The 14,112-nt window shown below is 30.4% G+C and overlaps 1 protein-coding gene across 1 annotated transcript in view; it reads right to left on the minus strand.

The window, feature by feature from the left end:
* Window positions 1-11,094, minus strand: part of LOC111635498 (unconventional myosin-Ie-like) — a 33,391-nt gene extending 22,297 nt beyond the window's left edge. Inside the window, 9 exon segments of the mRNA XM_023380469.1 lie at window positions 1,030-1,133; window positions 3,601-3,685; window positions 4,217-4,294; window positions 4,373-4,462; window positions 6,294-6,381; window positions 6,506-6,600; window positions 9,431-9,520; window positions 10,156-10,281; window positions 10,574-11,094. Of these exon segments, the coding sequence (XP_023236237.1) occupies window positions 1,030-1,133; window positions 3,601-3,685; window positions 4,217-4,294; window positions 4,373-4,462; window positions 6,294-6,381; window positions 6,506-6,600; window positions 9,431-9,520; window positions 10,156-10,281; window positions 10,574-10,612 (795 nt within the window). The 5' untranslated portion in view covers window positions 10,613-11,094.
* Between the last annotated feature and the right edge of the window lie 3,018 nt (window positions 11,095-14,112).

Raw genomic sequence — 14,112 nt, forward strand, 5'->3', positions numbered from 1 at the left:
TTCTTGAAGGGTACATACAACTGGCCTTGTAACCTGCACCAACTCATTTACATGTGTACAATGTTCCATCATCTATTTGCATTCTTATCCCTTAGTGGGGCTCTTGAGAGCACACACTCCAGGGGCACAGATGGCAGTTAGCTTTCCCTTGCTCTGTTTCAACTTTCAACTTTGTATTTTAATTCTTATTTTCTGGCTTCTTTTCAGTCTAAATTCAGTTAGTTTAAAGTTAGTTATAGTTGCATGTTAGATTAGGGACTCTTAGCTTGGTTTCCAATTAGATTAGAGTTTGTTAGCTTTAGTCTTCTGGTTAGGTTCGTTTTAGGTTATAGTAGGTTAGTTTAATTAGTGTGTAAATTAATGTAAAAAAGATTTTGGGGTCTTGCTCATTTGTCTTTTGTCAGTCTGTTCGTTTCGTCTAGTTTGTCATCGTGTTTGTCTGTTTTCACACTGCCTATCTAGCAGTTAAGTAGTATTAAGATTCATGCTCATGTTCAGTTTTATTAGTATTACATAGATATAAATCTTTCTACTAACAGCCACTTAGCACTAACCTCTACCCTTAGCTATTCATGGAAGCACTCAATTATTGGTGTTTGCTACACTCAGGTTTTCTTTTAGACCTTTTGGGAGACTATGGCCTTGCAGACTAAAAACTGCATACCAACATCAAACATAGAGTACAGTAGCCATACAAACACCATTCAAAGGGATCCTATCTTTCTCTACTGTCTATCTCTTCTCCCTCCTTCTTCCCCTCCCTTTACCCTCTTTCCTGCCAGCTAAACACCTCATGTAGGCTGATGTCTTTCATGTGTGTGTATATATATATATATATCCTTAAGTAGATGTTTTTAATTCTTTTTTTAGTGTTTTAAAAATTATTAATTTATGAAATTAAAGTTTTATTTCATTAACATAAAAATTTACTTGATTGGATCTTACTGAGTATTTAGAATTTTTCAAAATTTAAAGATGTAAAGACAAAGTACATAAATTTCTAATCAATGTACAAATTTAAAATCTTACCAATGTTTCTTGAAAATCATGTGCATCATTTATGCCATCCACTCTGTATGTTCCACTTTGATTTAAATACCAAAAGTAATCTGGAGAAGCCAGTCCAAAGTTTGCTATAAAAGAAACATTTTATATTTTATATAACTGCTTGTACTTGTACATATAAATATATCTAATATATAAATAAAGAAAAAAGTTTGTTAATCTGTTCTTTATGTTTTGACATGGTTTGAGCAAATGCAATGAAACTTTTCAGGAGGAAGTCAATTATTACCTTTGATCAAAGTAACTTTGAACTCTGCCTGCAATAGGCTCCTTTTCTATTACCAGTATCTTGCTGGTCAGATATAAAGGGACCCTATTGTGGGTGGCATTCAAATAAGAAAATTAATTTATAAAAAGTTATTGGTGAGCACAAAATATGTTTTTCGGGGATTTTTGAGGGTGCAAAGTTCAAATATTTGGACCATTTTCTTTGCAAAATTTGATCAGTTGGATGATTACCATTTCAGATTCAGCTGCAAATGATGTTAGTTAACACTAGAAAAAATTTGGATGTCTCAAGTTACCTTCTCGTGCAAGTAGAAGTTGACTATTTTTGTTGAAAAACATTTATCCCACCTACATGACTAATGAAATCGCATATCAACGTCATCTCTAAACCCAATTTATTAGTTAAATCAAACTTTGCCATATAATAGCCTAACAATTTGGCACTTTTGTTTGGTTCAATAAAATTGTGCCATTCCATACCATCTCCGTACTCAGCAAGCACATTCTGTGCTTGCTAAGTACATTTTGGGCTGAGTATTTAACCCTGAGGTTGCTCAGGGTTAAATACCAGGCAGTATTTATATCTGGAACAAATGTAAATTCATAGTATAGGAATGGTTCAAAAAGAAAAATACGGACAACTGCAGAAAATTGTAAAACGTTTTTGAGAATTGTTCGTTATTAGGAAGGAAACTTAAATTTTTGTCATTTTAAACATATAAATATTTTAAAACTCTTTCTGTCTATTTATGAGACATTTTCAAACATGCATATTTACAAAGCTTAATCTTTTGAGAAAAAGCGAATGGCGATCGTCAAAGGGTTTTTTTAATTTATGTAGGCAGTGCACGAGCTAAGTTCAATGAGTTCTAGAGTTCCAAGCATTTAATGGATAAATTCACATTACAAAGAATATAATACTCGACTCCATTTGCAAAAGTGAATTATGCCGCATGTAATACGTTGGAATATTTCAACAGTATCATTAGCAAAGTAAAGACATAGATTCTCAACATTTCACAAAAATAACTTACTCACTTCAATACATCTGATCTTTCCTTTCTATAGTTATTTGTTGCTGAATTACATTGTTTTCATTTATTATTTCTTAATTCCCATATATAATAAAAAAATACATTATCTCTACTTTGCAATCACTTAATTCTTAAATTAAAATAAGCAATATTTTTTCCAGAAGAAAATATTAATTATTTTATTCTTATTTCATTCTAACATGTAACATTTAATTTTTTTCATCAATTCAATTTTAGGAGTAAAATATTTAACAAACAACTAATCAATTATTGAACCAATAAATTAAATTATTATTTGTAAATCTGATAATAGTCTAGTCTATAGTAAAACTGTATGTAACATGTAATATCTAAATAAAAATAATTCCTAAAAATATTCCTTAGCCCTTTTATTTTGTATTCCACACTGACTTTTCATTGTAAAAAATATTGAAATGTAAAGAATTTATTTTGTAAATCATTAATTAATGGAAACATACATAAGTAGATTAAGAAATTATATGATAAGAATTATTAATTAACTAAATATATAATAAACATTAATATAAAAAACTTTCCAATATCTAAATTTTGTTGAAAACAATTTTTAACATGAATATATAACAAATGTAAATTATATGTAATTAAAAGTTTATGGCAATCATTCATTGTTGTTGTAGCATCTTTTCATAAATAAAAAAAGAAATTAAATAATAAAATTTGTTTTTTGGAAGAATACAAATCATTAAATGTTTGTTTATCGTCATTATAGTTCACTCTTAATACAAATCATTTGTACTTTATTACATTATTCTTTATAGTGAATATGTCTATTAGTAATGCTAAATTATTTATAGCTAATATGTCCCAATATAATTTGACAAGCATTAAAATTCAGTATAAGCAAAACTCATTAAATGCAAGCTCAATTCAATTAAATTCAAACTCAAAAAGTAAGGTTTCCTATTTCTTATTTTAAATACAGCAAATTATAATGCAAATATGCAAAACTATTACATGCATGTTCAGTCTATTTTTCAACAAAGTCACTGTTTGTTATAGTGCTTATTATAGTGATAGATTGAAAAATTGAAGATATAAAGATACATTCTTCAGGTAAGGTCAATATTTGGTTTTGTTCCGGATATCTCAAACTGGAAATGTAGATCTTGTTGCAGGAAATTCAGTTCATTGTCAAAAGGAATGTTTTAACTGCACAATAATAGTTTGCTCCCGCACACAGATAAAACATGCACAAATTATCTATAACATATTTTTAACATAATTTACTTACATTTCATTTGCTCCGTTGCTCCAAGACACAACTGATAAAACATGTGAAAATTTCTTTCATCTGGATTCTGATTTACCACTCTAGACTGAAAGCAATAATATAAATTCTAATTTGAACAACTTTCAATAAATATACAAACAATATTAAATACAAAGATACCACACTCTGTTAAGAAAAAAAAATAAGTGTAGTAAAATAGTCTAAGTGGTATAAAGCAATTAAAATTTATTTCAAATTTTTGTAATCAAAATTCAGTCATAAATTTTGGTGAATTTTATTACGTTAATTTATTATTTTTACAAAAAGAGCTTAAACAAAATTAAGATATTAAAGAATAAATGTATAATAAAAAAATTTAATAATAAAATAATATCCAAATAATGTATATTTATTAAAAGCTATTCTGCAAATATATTCAATCTTAAAATAATTTTTTAAATTAAAAAAGAAATCAATATATTAAATTATAAACAAAATATTTCCTTTGAAATTTCCATATGAATATAAAAAAGTCAAAGATAACAGAATATCATTAAAACAAAATGTAAAATTTAATTACATTTATTCAACAAAATTGTCATAAGTAAGTGATAATTGTTTTTTTAAAATATATTACCTTTTCTAGAAGAAAATTTGAAATTTTTCCTCCCTCCGGTTCACCACCTCTACTGAATTGTATTTCTACGTATTTTCCCTTTGGTAAAAATATGTTTAATTTTAACACACGTAAAAAATATTTTTCTGTGAGGCATTATTATTACTATACACTTACAAAACGAGAGGAATTGTTGTTGCGCACGGTTTTTGCATTTCCAAAAGCTTCAAGTAACGGATTGGATTCTAAGATTATTTCTTTTATTTTCTGAAAATGAAAACTTAATATTAAAGTTTATTTATTCAAATACTCTTATGGAATAAACAAAAATGCAATTATTGCATTTACAGCTGTGAAAGCTGTAAATGTATCACAAACAAATTTTGTAATAAAAACAGTCGTAAATTTTTTCTTATGTAAAAATATTATTTTGTTTATTTTATCTACCAAGTTCTTGAAATATTTTAACGTGTATTTATTAATACGTGTAAATACAGTCAAACCCCATTAAAGCAACTTAAAAATTGGTATTTTATTTTAACGAGATTTGTATTAAACAAACTTTACAAAAAAAAAAAATCATTAGTTATACCATCAAATGGCAAAACCTCTATTTTCTCATAATTTTTTCACTAAAATGTACGATATTAAAAAGTAAAGATAAAAATGTTTTTGAAGAATGTCCATTCACAATCACCAGAACACTATTAACACTAGTAGATTTGACCTTTCTTTATACACTCATCTTCGATGATCACAAATGGATGTTCAGAAAACTTTAAAATATTGTGTATTTATTCTTCAATATTGTACATTTATTAAATATATTTTGTCCTGGAATTTTTAATCTTTGTTTTATCTTGTTTGGGCATGTTTAAAAAATAAATAAATAAACAAACTTATATGCTGTACCAAACAAACAGTTTCTTTCTTCAAGTCATTGTATTTCAATAATCAATGGTCTTTTTTTTTTGACAGCAGTTAGAATCAGTAGAATGACAATTAAAACCACTTATTTTTTTTACTCTTTCTACACCATGGGTACTAAGAAAACCTTTTATAGAGTCCGTCGTGGGTTTGGCCAAGCCCACTACAGACCAGCCGAGTGACGAGGGATGGGTCTTTCAAAGTATTCCTGGAATTTTTTATCCACCCAGATTTGTTCCCAGGTCCCCAGAGTAATAATATGACACTAAGTGTTTTGTCCATTTGGCCGGATGATAACGGATATAACGGGCTAACTTAGCCTCCAAATTGAATCCAAGAGCCGAACATGTGTAAAAGTTTAGAAATTTAAAAGTAAGTTCTTAATGTTGTATTAACAATAACATAGACATTGTAAACATTAGAGTTGAAAAATGTGTGTTTTGTGTGATTTCGGGGAAGCTGGAAACAGTATGCTTTGAATTAAATGGTAAATTATAATAGTTATTCAATTTACAGAATTACGACATACTTTGTATATGTATTAACCAAACTCGTTAACATTGAAATGACTATCCTTATCACAGAACTGTAATTATACTTTGCACTAATGTGGACTTTGCATAAATCAATAATGTAATATTCAAGCTTAACTGCAATAAATATAAAAATAACTAAAATGATTTAAATGTCAAAAATTTAACTGTTTAAAGTAAACAAGTAGTAAGTTATTTATATACATTTCCAATGATAAAATATGTCATCATTAGCAGCTCTCTAAATTCATGTTAAAAATTAAATTAGGCATAAAAATTTTTACCTAGTTTTTTTTTATTATTGTTTATTTATTTATACAGCGAAATTATCTTATCAGCTGTTAAAATTAGAAGTTATAGATAAGTAAGGAATGTAGTACACTTATCTGTAACTTTAAATTTAATGGCTGATAAGAAAATTTTATTGAAAAACTATTGTGTGTCAGTTTTCTAAATAGCAGTTCCTTATACATATTAAACAGTATGAGCAGTCAAAGTGTTAGTTAGAAATAATGAACACATCATTTGAATTCTGTAGAAATGACAAATTTAATTTTGACTTATATAGGTACATACTGGCATAATTTGATACTTTAAAAAGAAACATATTATATAAAATTATAAATGATTTTTCTTACCTGGACTCTAGTTCCTCCACCCGAAATCTGAGCAATATATGACATGATGTATTTTGCGGCTACCGTTTTTCCGGCTCCGCTTTCCCCGCTAAAAAAGTTTTACAAAACTTAAATTAAAATATAATATTTACTAAATGGCTTAATATCAATTGCTAGTTACAAATTATTAAATAAAAACAGAGTAGAACACTTTGGCATTTGAAATTCTATACCTGATGATAACACACTGACTTTCGTTGTCGATCATCATGTTACGAAACATGCTGTCCGACAGAGCGTATATATGCGGAGGATTTTCGTAAGAAGCCTATAAGAGTAAACGTTTTTCCTTAATATTAAAAAATTTTGCATTCAATTAAAATAAATTATCGTCAACTTCATTAATATTTACTTTTATAAATATAAACCCTCGTTAACTTAACTATAACTAATAAAGGACAAAGGTTTCAGAGTTTGTGGAACATTTTCTCCAACAATGTGGTAAATGAAGATCAATATACGGTGCAGTAAAATTTATTACAATCCACTATATACAGTTTTACAGATTTAACAAGTTATACTGCTGAATTTATTATTATGGGAAGCAAGATCAAAAAATTTCACGACAATACAATGTAAAATAATGTGCAGTCTTTAGTAACTTACCAACTACGGCAAGACAATGCATGGTATTACAAAGATTTCCGGTTATCAAAAACACTTGTTAATTATAATTTTTCTATTGTCTACAAATTTTAAATTACTTTACAATTATATGAAAAATTTTGTCCAAGCTAGTGGGGTGTTTACTGTATATAATTGGTATATATCTCTTCATTAATAACAATTATTAATGTAAAGATCAAAATTTTATTTTCCAGTATTCTAATCTTTTTGTTTTACCCTGTGAACAACAAAGTGAAGATTTGATAATTCTTAGTAAATGTATTTGACTCAATTTTAAAATAAATAAAAGCATTGAATTGAAAGCAGAAATGTATTTCCCTCCGTGAATTGTGGGTGCAGTCAACCCGCACAATTGAACTTACTGAATTGAACGCTCGCATACAATAATCACTTGTGTAGCAAAGTTTCATGACCTACATTGTCACACACACACCATTTTATTTTTATTATATCAGATATATTTTATTAGAACAGTTAAGAAGTGAATTTTGTGATTAAATAATAAGGTATTTACAATTCTGACTATTATTTTCTTTTATGACAAATGAAACAATATCATTCATTACAAATTTGCATGTCATTAGTAACCAATATTTCATTAAATAATAACTTTACGCCAACTGAAATTGAATTAAATTTATCAATGACGCAGCTAAAAGTAAAGTACATTATCTTTAATACATAGGCACAAAACTTCAATTCTCATTACATAAAATTAATTGTCTGACTAATTACTGAAATGGCAACAGAAAAATAACGACCTAGCGGAGAAGCCCTTGCAAGCAATTTTTAAGGTAATTAAACTAGTATTATCAATATTTTGGCACAAAATTTTTATATACTTTTCCACATAACCAGATAAATTGTATATTTATTAACTTATAAAAATTATTCCATTATAATTCATGCATAACTGTAAAACATTCTAATATACAACTATATTCTCCAATTTCAAATTAAAATATACTTTAAATTAGATTCTATAAGAATTAATATTAATCAAAACAGATACAAAACAGGTTTTCTAGAACACCGGATTTATTAACATATAACACTCAATAGTTCATTCATCCTCCTTGAACCACTTACAAAAACTATGACACGGCCAAAATATCAATTGCAATAACTAATTAATATTTATTTATTTATTTCATAACGTGATTTATTAAGAGACGTACTCAAAATTCAATAATTTATGTATCTTGTCTGGGCAATTTCAATTGCGAAAATAGTTTCTAACGGCAATTAATTAATTTTGCCAAGTTGTAAAATTTGTACCGTGATACTGTTATTGTTGCATACGTTATATATTGATTTGCACTCCGTACCCCCAACTAATCGAAGGTTTGAAGTATTGAGTGCAAAATCTGTTTCTTCAGTCAACTTAAATTTAATAGAAGTTTATATTACATTAGAAAACTCTGAACTAATCTGGAACAAATTAAGTAAATAATTGAGTTGCCTTATTTTAAACAGAAAAAAGCTTGTCAAAGATAAAATAATGAACGGGTATTTAATTATGAAAATCTAGCAAAAAAAATATAAATTGATAAGTGAAATGAAGTCTGCATGAAAATATAATTTTTTATCTTCAAATTATATTTAAATATTTAAAATTATTGACTTCTTGGTCATATTTTGTCATTTACAACAGTTCTAGAATCAACTTTAATTATACTTTTTGCATAAATTTTTATCTGGAATTTATCCATACAAATTTTTTTAATACTCACACATATTTATAAATAAATGCGAGTATTATAAAAGTTCATGTCCGAATAAATTATTAATTAAAGTTTATTTTTAAATGAACTTTAAATTTAAACTTCACTTTCCTGTTAAACATAAAAAATCATAATTCCTTATTCTAATACAAATGTAGGTGTACGTACTCTTTAATTTACTACATATGCATTACAAATTAATCCTTTGGCAGTAATATCGACAATAATAATATTGTTGGTGACATAATTTATCAACAACAGACTTATAAAAATAATTCTCTATAAACAAAATATATTTCTGGATAAAACATGCAAAACAAGTTTTGCAAAAATTCTTTATTTTACTCTGTTGCTCTTAGAAATGTTTAAAAATAAATTAATATAATCTCAAATAGTTGCAAAATATGAATTTTACCTACAAAACTTCTCATCCAAATCTGTAACCTGTATAAAAAAATTAAACGATAGAACAATACTAACAAATGTTAAACGAATAAACACAAGATCAACATGTTGGGGAAGGAATATATCTAAAATATTCTCCAAAACAACAGGGTATACGTAAGTTAAAACTCTCTTCCTAATTGATGCAATAGTGTGTGTATTCTGGTTTAAATATAAAAATTAATTCTAAAAAATCTCATTAAATCTGAATTTTTTTCACTCAAACATTTACTTAGATAAAGTAAGAAAATTAATATCATCATTTATAATGCTAGTTATTAAAAAAAAATACAAAATGCTTACCGCTCCTTGATACTGTCCGATTTCTTTGTCGGTGAAATAATGCATTTGCTTGAAAGGATTTACGGAAATTAGTACCGGTCCTATATACGTCTTCGCTAACGTTAAGATCGATAACATTATACAAAACTTAACATTTCTTAAATATCCGTTACCGTAATCGAACAAAATACCGATAAACGGCAGGAATTAATGGCATAATAGATTTAAAGTGCTTCGAGCTAGGTTTAATATTATCTCCCGTAGATAACGGCACACTAATTGTCGGTTTTATACTTGATTCTAAATCTGTCCTATGGTACCGACTCCGTACGAGAGAATAGCATGACAACAAATTGATACCGACCGTAAGCGAAGAAAGTCTATCATTTTATATTGTAGTTAACGATTACAAAAATTATCAAACGGCCAAATCAAATTAAGCTTTCACGATTAATTATTTTGAATTTGCAGTTTAGTTAGTTACCGAGTTCCGGTCAAAGTTTCAACTATTATCATTAATAGTTGTTTCATCATTTGCAAAACATATACATCTATAATTTTTCACACATTTCAAAGGAAGCCGTCTCGGATATTTTCGGGGTCAAACGTTTTCCGGCCACTACGAAACGTTTAAACGATCGCAAGTATGCAAATTTTCTCTCGAAAGGCACCGAAATAAACGTCGGATCTATTTTCTTCCCGACTCCGTTCCTCGAGACAATCGGCCGAAGGGTTTCAAAGGATACGAATATCTGTCCGTCCAGGTAGCGTTTCTTCAGGTTCTCCACGATGGCGCCCTCGCCGGGTTTGGGCAAGAGCACCATGTCGTCCACCCCGCTCTGCTTAATGTGATGACTCTGCCAGTGGTACACCTAAATGAGAAGTCATAATCCATGCCTTAAATTAAAAAACGACAAAAGACGAGCCCGTGCTTCCTACGCCGGCACCGAAGTCGACGTTTCGGAAAAATATTAATTCATAATTATAAAATACTCGTCTCTTAAATTTCGTAGAAACGACAGAATTAGATTCGATCGACCGAAAATATTTTCCGGCAACAATATTATACGATCGGAAAATAGGAGAACAAACAATTAAAACATCTACATATAATCGAAATTATATCAAGGAATAAAAACATTTTTATGGTATTAAAGGAACCACCGGAAAACAAGAAGGGGAGCCAAATAACGTTCCGGCCATTCCATTCGGAATTCAAATTAAAAACCAAACACAAATGGAGCATCACCGCAAATTAAAATCATATTAAACAAGACAGGAATTGGTCGTTTCTCCATTTTAACCATTAAAAGACTCAATTCTTTGCGCATATAATCAGTTGTCTACAAAACTTTATTTAATTACTTATCGAATGTTATTAAATTGTGAATTTATTATAATTTAGATAAGAGTTCGAGTGGTTTTTATCGCCGTCATTCGGAAAGGCCGGCAAATGACGTTTCCGGCACGAGGGATTTAAACGTCGCCGGCTACGAACGAATTTTAAAAGGGCGATGGGGAAACGGTCAAAAAACGGAGCGGAATAAGGTCGGCGGCGTATAAAAATTCGACAACTCCTTTTCGGGCGCGAGGTCGCGACTCGAGTTTCGCCATTCGAAGATGTAGAAGAGAGGATAAAGGATTTCCGGTACGGCGCGAGCTCTTCCGCAGTCTTCCCGGAGAAACCAGCTCGTACCCGATCTTCTAGGCCCGTAAGGTGTCCCAACCTCCGCCAAATCGCGCGTGATCGAGTTTACCATTTGGCGCCCGGGAGTCAAAAGATGTCGATCGGAAGAGCAAATGCTGGCTAAAAGCCGTGTCACTTCCAGTTCTCGATCGACGGTAGAATTCCACCTGATGGAAAAACGTCGGCAAAAACCACGCCAGAAGAAAAATAAATAGAAAAAACGAAGAGAAAGAGAATCGACTCACCATTTTGATACTCCCGTAACGACGAAACTCCGAGTGACTCAGTCGGGCCGGGTGCCGGAAGCTACGTCATTTCCGCTTCGCTCTAATAAGCTTCCAGGTCGAAAGGCTCCGGGCGACGGCGCCGCCCCCGTGCGACGTCACCCGCGCGTGGCCGAACCGACCGATTTACCTGTACAAATGGCAAAAACACCTGTCGAGTTTACCGCGGCAACATTTACACGCCGTCCCCTGGTGGTTGGTAAACGATTAATTAAACGCCTTTAAATTAATAATTTTTAGAGACCATCGTCGTCTGTAAATATTTTAAATTAGTGTATTTTTTTAAATAACTCATTTTATTCGCGGTTCGTATTCAAAACCTGGTACGAAATAAAAAAATAAAGATCGTAAAATCGAGGCTCTCTAGTAAAACAGATATTTATTGATACGAAAATCCCAAGCCGTGACCGACGACTAATCGTTCCGTAATAAAAATTATAAACACTCTCAAATATAAAAGATTCGCATAATTCTAAATTATTTATATACATGAAAAAAATTAAATGCAATTATAAATTACGTCATCGCCGGACGAGCGCGCCGGAAAATCGCCGATCTAGGGAATTTCCCTATTCCCTAATAAAGGAATGGAGCGCGTTATTTCTATATTAAAATATATATATTATATATATATATTAAGAATATATATATTCGTAATTGCCAGGAAAAATCTTTCTTTATTCGAAGATCAAATGATCATGAACAGAAGCCTTCGTTTAGAACCCATTACTTATAATGCCGCCATTATTTAGTTCCGCCTTAACAAAGCATCATTCATAATAATTCCGGTTTCTCTATATATAAATATTTATAAAAAAAAACAAGAGATAATAATCTCTCCGGTTAAAATGTTATTTAAATTTTAAAATATTTATGACGATAAACATAGAAAATAACCAATAGCAAAACGTGTTTAAAAAATTGTGTAGACACTCGATATCTTTTAAAAAATTAATATTTATTTCATAATAATAAAATTATATTTTATACATTTTTATTATTTTAAAAATATCCAATGTTACGTCAATTTCCTCTAATTTCCGTTTTTAAAATAAAATAAGAATTTATGGCTATGGTGATTCGATTCATCATGGCGATCGACGCGACGCGTGGCGGTTTATGTATGTAACGTAAAATAGTTTTTGTGTATCACGTGGGCGGAATACGATTGTTTTTGTTATATTATTTTATTACCGATAAATTTACATAGTTTACGGCTCCTTTATTTAAAAATAGAAACCAATTACGACTTCGTACAATGGAGCCATCGTGCCAGCTTATCGTCGCTCTCAAAGTTTATATAAATTAATCGGACAATAGCGTACGTTTGTTTATTAAAAATACACTTCCGCTTCTTTCGGCAATTGTATTTATAATGTGTACAACGAAAGTAATTGTTCCCGAACACTAAATAACATCAATTAGAACATCTGACAACGTTTAGAGTAAAAAACGTTTTTTTCTAACACCGCAAATTCTGAAAAATACACTTAACGAGACACAGATGATGGAAATTTAAGAAAAACGAAAGCCGTAAGAGAAAAAAAGCGGTCGAGGGTGGTAAATTCGAAGATACTTCAGACCCACCAACGCTGCCGGTGCGGGTTCACACCCGGAGATAAGACGTTACGCTCACGCGACTTACGTGACGTCATCCTAGATGTTCCTTAATGGAGTCATTAATAATCTGAATCACGTCGGCAAAGAATCGAATGTCGAGGTCCTTGACGCGTTGTATTGTTTGCTTGGCCTATTTTTTTGCTGACGTAAGAAAAAGTGAATAAGCCATAACCTTGAATTTAGAAGCGGTGAAATCACCGTGCAGCGAATGTATGGTGATTTATATTTTTATTTGTAAAATAAAAATATAAATCACGAGATCAATTTAACCGGAATTAAATATTATTTCCTTTTTTTTCTATTTATAAAATCGGTACTTAAACGTCATAAGAAGAAATCTCGCTCGACTCATCAAATCAATGAATCATAATTTGATTGTTAAATTCTTTATTGGTCAATCGCGTTATCTATTGTTATAAATCATCCACCATTTTGAAAACTCCTAATCTTTGGAATAAACCTTAAACGGACCAAAAGTGGGCGATTAAGTTGGTTTAACTCGTTTGGAAGCGTTGGCACGTGACATCGTTATTCTTTCCCACGTGGTTTATTTTCTGCGGGGGTAACTTTATAAACAAAACAAGAAACAAATTAAACGTCTTTTCTAAAATGGTTATCGCCGTACAAACTGGTTCGGCGTACTTTTATGTACGGTACTTAATACTCGTTTCGGTCGCATCGGAGATGGGAAACAATCGGGTGGGACGTCGAACGGTCAATCAACTTTCCTGTCGAAAACATCTGTCCCACCTCTTAAAGAGGACATCGACGAGCAATTACCAAGACCACGCGCCTTCCGTGAAGAGTTATTTATTTTTTAATTTATTATCATTTCGTATGATAATTCTTACCTTATTAGCCACCTAAAATCAAATTGTATTTTGAATCGGAGTTTAATAAGCTAATTGTGATTACGTTTGTGGGATAATCGAATCGCCTACATTACGATTACTTAATAATTACTATTGTTTTATCGTTTAATAAGTTTCAATAACGGGTGGCGAGGGACGGATAAGTAGATCTCCGTCCCTCGCCACCCATTGCGGGTTTACTAAAAAAAAGGCTCTCTCGATGTCCGCAGAGGGGAAAGAGCTTTAAAAATCTATCCATTA

The sequence above is a fragment of the Centruroides sculpturatus genome, unplaced genomic scaffold (genome assembly GCF_000671375.1).
Source record: "Centruroides sculpturatus isolate CEXI.00-Female unplaced genomic scaffold, Cexi_2.0 scaffold978, whole genome shotgun sequence".
In the NCBI taxonomy this organism is placed as follows: Eukaryota; Metazoa; Arthropoda; class Arachnida; order Scorpiones; family Buthidae; genus Centruroides; species Centruroides sculpturatus.